Source organism: Octopus bimaculoides, chromosome 2, assembly GCF_046866305.1.
Source record: "Octopus bimaculoides isolate indiv1 chromosome 2, ASM4686630v1, whole genome shotgun sequence".
NCBI lineage: Eukaryota > Metazoa > Mollusca > Cephalopoda > Octopoda > Octopodidae > Octopus > Octopus bimaculoides.
Window position 1 is genome coordinate 43696286 of NC_142929.1, and position 7068 is coordinate 43703353.

At 33.9% G+C, this 7068-nt stretch overlaps 1 protein-coding gene across 1 annotated transcript in view; it reads left to right on the forward strand.

Annotated features, from left to right (window-relative positions):
* Positions 1 to 6671, forward strand: part of LOC106870595 (uncharacterized) — a 53991-nt gene extending 47320 nt beyond the window's left edge. Inside the window, exons 2-3 of the mRNA XM_089344491.1 lie at positions 3429 to 3775; positions 4923 to 6671. Of these exons, the coding sequence (XP_089200617.1) occupies positions 3429 to 3775; positions 4923 to 5884 (1309 nt within the window). The 3' untranslated portion in view covers positions 5885 to 6671. The remainder of the gene's footprint in view (positions 1 to 3428; positions 3776 to 4922) is intronic.
* Positions 6672 to 7068: the final 397 nt, after the last annotated feature.

The window sequence follows — 7068 nt, forward strand, 5'->3', positions numbered from 1 at the left end:
CGTCCTTGCTTTTATCGATATTACAAATGGGAATTAACTTCAACCAAGAACTGGTCCGGATTACTAAAATACCATCATAAGAATATAAGAATATTTCGGCCCTATCCATCTGCCATGTCTCGTTTCCAGACACATTGTATCTAGGACTACATTATCTTACGAATCTTTCTCTTTTTAAAACGGTAGAGTTAGCTTTGAATTATTTGGTATTTATACAGCATAAAGAACTCTACCTGAAACCCTCTCCAGTTACATCGTTCCCTTGATATCCCGTAACACATTACGCTGCTATTTCTAGAAGATCGAATTAGTATGTAGCGCCTCGTTTAGCAGACGATTTTTGTTCAGACCTCAGTCAACCTTAGTCTAGTAAACATATGATCAAAAGCATACCAGCCATAAGCATACTCTGTCTCTGGGAATATTTAGGGCTACAAAATGGCTTCACGGTATCTAATGGGGTTTAGCGTCCTATTCGTATTTAAAACAATAGGCTCTGATTTAAGGCTTATTTGGTTGATGTTGCTAGTGTATCAGCTGACTACGTTAGCTTCTTTTGAACAGAGTATTATTAACGGCAAAATGGTCCATGTTAAATTAATAGGTTCTTACCAAAAACTGTACTGAGTGAATATAAGTACAATCTCGACTCGGGTGTTTACTTTTCATCTTACACAATGTTGAATGCCATACATAATATGATAAATATTTAGGTCGCCATCTTAGTTTCTAAAATAGGTCTAAAATGAACATCGACATCGTTTTTTGTTTTTGTTTATATTTCGACAGTCGCTACTCTTCAAATGATCTTGTAGTTGTCTTTTCTCTAAGTGTTGTTAACCTGTTTTCGATATTTCTGGTATTTTGTCTTTCTTATTTATTCTTACGATTCTCCTCTGAGAATTATATCAGTTTTACGAAAGAAAATGTATGTTCACCACTATAAATGTTTATACACATAAGCACTCACAAAGACCGAAACACATACACGTACACATAATAGTGATATATATATATATATATATATATATATATATATATATATATATATATATATACATACATAAAAAACGTGTGTGTGAGTATGAATATATTCAAAAATGTTTATACACACACATACACACTATATATATATATATATATATATATATATATATATATATATATATATATATATATATATATACATATATATAAGCGCACCTATATCAATATAAATCTGATATGTGTATGTATTAGGTATGCGTGTAAGTAAGGATGTGGCTATTAAAAGGGAGACAGTTTAAAATGTATCAACACTTGATACGATAGACTGTTTTTTTTTTTCTTTCTTTCATTTTTTTTACGTCGTTTCGTGGCCTGTGTAGTTTGATTTCCAACCAAACACCACTGTTTGCTGTCTTTTTTTCGTTTTCTTTTTCTTTTTTGTTTCTTCACTGATTCACTTTTCTGAGTTGTATTTTGAGAACGTGCGCCTGTCTTATTATCAAAACATTTGACAGATATCTAGCGTTCTTTCCCTGTTTTGTTTTGTCTTGTTACATTATTTGCTTTATATTTGTTTTTATGTGGTGGTAGTGGTAATGGGTTGTTTGAATGTAACTGAAATGACCCATTTTTTTAGCAAGCGTAAGCCCGAGAAACAGACTGTCCTAATGTTAGATTATAGTGCAGCTTTTAACCATAATGACATGTGATGACGGCCTATCCTCTTTTAAATGTCGTCTTTACCAGCTGGACACCTATCCCGAAGGAAAGGAAAAGATACTTATAAAACATTTCCTCGTCTACTTCCGGGTCTGTTCGCTCCTGTTGTGACATGAAATTTCTTACCACGTTTTGCTTCATGATCAAGAAGATAAGTCGGGAGTATTTTTACTAAAACCCCTTAATAGCAAATAGGTCAAATGCCAAAATATATAATATACTGACATTGCAGTTTAAATGAATTGGTCTTCCCAGCTTGGATTTCTTTTGATATGCTTTTGCAATGAAATTCTGTAATTTTGCAATTTATATTTTGAGATTATAAAAAAAAAAAGTCACGATATTGTGAAAGAATAGTAGTACTAGAGATTAAAGAAAAATAAAACAACAAATTTCCGTATTAATTTCTTTAAAATTCTGTCCCGCTAAGATCAGTGATGGCCTCAAGCGGAGCAACAGATGTTAAAACACTCAGATAGATTATAAGATTGTCTTGTGATATAGAAGTAGCAGAAAAGCGATTCTTCTGCAAAGCTTAGGTTTAGTGTTGTTGTTGTTGTTGTGCAGCTCTGGTCAGATGTAATCGTGCAAACCTAAGAATTTGGCGTGTATTCGTTAGATGCCTGAAACTTCACATATTTATACGAATATGTAAAAGGAATACGACAGAGGTCTTCGTATAAAGAAAGTCGTTTTGTCGGTTTTAAATCATAGTTTGTATAAGATTCTTCTTCTACATTAAAGATCACCGCCCCTCACCACCACTCTCTGTTGGCTTACTTCGAAGAACTCTTACGCTCTGTCTTCTAACAGCATTTTTCTGTGATGTCATCTTCATGAATAAATTATTAATTATTTAATTAAGCTACCCAAAATAATAATTCAACTGTTCTTTATATTGAAATTTATCAGTAGGTAAAAGAAAGAGTTACTCATGAGTTTCATTTGAATTGCATTCTATAAGAGGTTTAAATGAAACATATGTTGGGTTTACTGTCAATATCTAATTACATAAAAAGAAAATTTCATTCAATATCTAAAATGAATTGTTACTAAAATTTTATCATCATCTTTAATGACGAAAGATTTTCTAACTGTACTATGTTTCAATCTGTTTTGTTCTTTGATCACCATCAGAGAACTTATTCTTGGATGTGTAAACCGTACCAGGATGGATCCGAACAAGGAACTATTACTTCTAAAATATAATGATATTTGTATCCATTAGATCACTAACCCATGTGCTGTTGATGTAATTTTATTGATACAATTAAAATCTTTTAAGGCATAATCATTTAATAAACCCCGCGAATTTATTAGACTGCGTTATTTGACTGTGATGTAATTTATTATCGATGTCTAGCATTCATATAAGTCTAGGTGAGATTCTCTTAGGGGATGGAATCCATGGTTAAAGACAAAATATGCCATCGTTATAAATTTTAATGTATGCGATTACAATCATCTTAGCTTTCTTAGATTTCCGTTAAAAGGGTATTGCTGAAATAAATAATTCAGCATCCGCTAAACTTCGGGTTAAGGTGGTACACTTGCAGGAAAATGAATATACATAATAGTGATCTCAGGTAAAAACCTTTCTTCACAAATTGAGAAAGGCATGAATGTCACAATTTTTTATTTTCAGTTTGCTTTCATGTTTGTGATACTGGATAGTTAATATAGCTTCAATAAAATTATTTCCTTCTTTCCTTTTTTTGTAGACTATTAAATGAAAAAGAGAAGCGACCTTTCATTGATGAAGCAGAGCGTCTACGAGTCCAGCACAAAAAAGATTATCCCGATTATAAATACCAACCGCGTCGTCGGAAACCTCTCAAAACTTCTGGTGTTAGCAATTCAGGATCAGTCGATGTACAGCACCACCTCCCACCAGGCATGATGTTAAAGTCACTTCAGAACTCACCCACTCCACATATGAGTGATGGCGAGTCTAGCAATTGCTCAAGTCCTCATAACGGCTCACATGGGCCACCGACTCCACCAACTACACCAAATCAGCAGGAACTTATAAAATGCATGGCAGATCGTTCACGTCTCAGAAGCATGGGTAAGTGTCTCGACGAAGTTTAAAATTTCGAAAATGTGCTTCTACCTTGTTGATTTGAGTTTAGTTATAATCTATCTTTACAGAAATATATAGGATAGCATATTTAATGATTATGCTTCTTTAGAAATATAGTTCTTATTTTTGTCGACTTCCTGAATTTGATTTGTAAATTTGAGTATTCCCACATTAGCACGAACTTATAAATAATAAAGGAGATATTGGTTTCGTCGATTGTTATAGACGATGTTTCTATGACTGGTATTCGTTGTATCAATCCTGGTAAAGACAACATCGATTCTTGTGGGGTTCAAACCAAGAACGTTAACGGACGTAAACAAAGGCTTTTTGTTTGGCAAGCGGCCTTTTCTGTCACTCATACATGAATCTTGATTCATGACCATTGTAGTTTTTTTTTTTTTATCAAACTCTGGTAATGATGGCCTACCATGAACACGTAAGCGTTACTTTTCTAGATAAGGGGTTCTCAAACTGATAAATACTTGGTCATCTCCTCTAAAATATTAGGAAAATTTTTGCCTCATTGCTCTTTATTACGAGATTTTTATTTAAGTACATGGTCGGCTATTTTGCCGTGTGGGTGTTAGTCGATACCATCGACCTAGGAAGGATGGAAGGCAAAATTGACCTTAGCAGGATTTGAACTCAGAAAATAAAGAGCTGCAAGAAATACCAAAAAAAAAACAATATTCGCACTTTATTAATGACAAAACAAAATAGAATGTGCATTCACATATTTCATCTTGCCTTGTGATGTTGAACAAGTTTAAAGTTTTAAAACTTTTGTAAATATATTGATCATTGCAATTTATGCACCTCTTTTTTCAATCCTCACAACCAACCACCACCTATTTTATATCAAACAACATTCTATCCGACACGAGTAAAGAGTCCTTCCATGACGCACAGGGGGAATATTACACTAGGTTTCAGAATGACAAGTAACTACTGGAAAATTAGAAATGAGAGCAATAAAAGAGATTGAAGATCAGAATATTATCTTTAGTGCATAGTAGATGTAAAGAGAGGCAATCCTTTACGTTGCATCTAGGTATATCAAACATCTTCATCTATTCTTATAATCATTGGTTAGAAGATTTCTCATGATCTTAATATTTATGTATTTCAGGAGGATTACATTCCCAGGCCCACCCCATTGACTTTAGTCGGGTAGATCTACGTGAACTTGGAAATGAAGTAATGAGTTTGGACAACATTGATGACCATGAACTTGACCAGTATTTGGCAATGAATCCAGGTGCCATCCTCCCACACCAACATAACGTCGCTGTAGCGGCAGCGGCTGCTGCAGCCGCCGCAGCCGCCCAGTCTGATAATGGATATACGTGCTACAACCAGGCCAGCCCGACTGCTGTCTCTACTGCTCCTACTTGGACTAGCAATTACCGAGTTTCTGCAAGTGCTTGCGTGCAGCCTTTCAATAACGGAAGCCCAACCAGCATTCCTTATGATTTATCATCGCAGCAGCAACAACAACAGCAACAACAACAACAACAACAACAGCAGCAGCAACAACAACAACAGCAGCAACAGCAACCACCACCCGCACATCAAGCGGCCAACGGCCACATAGGAATGGCTTCTAATATGGTACCAAACAACAATGCCAACAATGCTAATGTGAATAATTCGAACAACACGAATAACCCTAACAATGGCGCAGTCGCCAATAACATAGGACATCATCATCGCGGACCAGTTTATACAACAGCCGCTGAAAACGAATGTAAGTTCCGCGAACCTAATTCACCGGCAACCATCAAGCTGGAACACCTACAAGCACCCCCACCACCAGCACCCCATGCGCAACCGCAACCACTGCCGCCTCACTACCGTTGCGAAACAAACAAATATGAAGAATATGACAATACAACATCTCGTTATTCTATGAACGATGACCAGATATACCCAGTAACAAACCACCAACAAACATATTACTCAAACCATAATGGACAAGTAGTTTCTAATCCTTCTCCACCGACTTATCAATATCTCACAATGGCTAGACAAACCTTTAACCCCATCGTCGCAGCAGGACCTGGAGAACAACCATGGGAACGTTATACATGAAACTTTTAAAATCGTTTTTCCTATATATATTTGTAATATATATAAATATATGCTAATGATATTAATATTAATATTGACGATAAACTTCGGTAGATCGAAATTCCTTCCCCTTGTAAGGAAACAGCTGATCTCAAAAGTACAATTTCTTGAAAACCCCTTGTGTATATGAACTAGTGATTGTGAAATAAAAGAAATTGAAAAAGAAAGCATTCTAAAACACTTGTTTAGAAATTCGGGGGAAAAAATCTAATGACACTTTAATGCTTTCAAATGATTATATATATATATGTGTGTGTGTGTATATATATGCTTGCGATTAGGGGGAAAGAGCAAAAGGCAGAGTAGGGGTTTAATCAGAGATATTCAAATTGAATAAATGGTGACAAAAAAAGCATGTTAATTTACATGAATCTGAAAATCAAATCCTATGACATTTAAACAGTTGTTTGTGTACAGGCACAAGCGTTTCATTTTAAAAATTTCTTTTTATGAATCACACATTTGTGTAGAGTAGACATCAGATTCTAGTTAAAGTAAAACTGTGCCTCTATTAAAAGAAAGACGAGGAAAACTTTTCTCGTTTTATCAACGATAATAAATGATAATTAGAAATTATCTATATTATCAAAGTCATTTGAAATAGAACTTCTTGGGAATATTCCAAGAATACCAAATATTCGAACTCTTCAGTTCAGCACAACAAGACTGGTACTTAGAAATGCATGTAAAAATCAATTAACAGTATATCTTGTATCATACAATTGACTGTTAAAAACTTTTAATTTCATGTTTCTCGTTGTATTAGTTACTATTTTTCTTTTTTGTTTTTGTTTCTGTAGTGTTTTCTACATCACCACATGGTATGTATGTTTTAAAGCAGATGAACACAGCTATGATATATCAATAATCATTGAATACGTTGAAAAGTAAGATATTTTAAAAGGAACAAAATATGATTCATATATATATATATATATATATATATATATATATATATATATATATATATATATATATATATTAGTTTTCTACAATTGTCAAGCAGATTTTTAACAAAATTAAGCTATAAATTCCATCACATTGATGCAAATATCACAGAGTGTAAAATTCAATCTTTACATCTATATGTCAGTTAATAGTATTAATTCGTTGTCTTTTTTTTTCGGTTTTTGTTTTATTTTAAA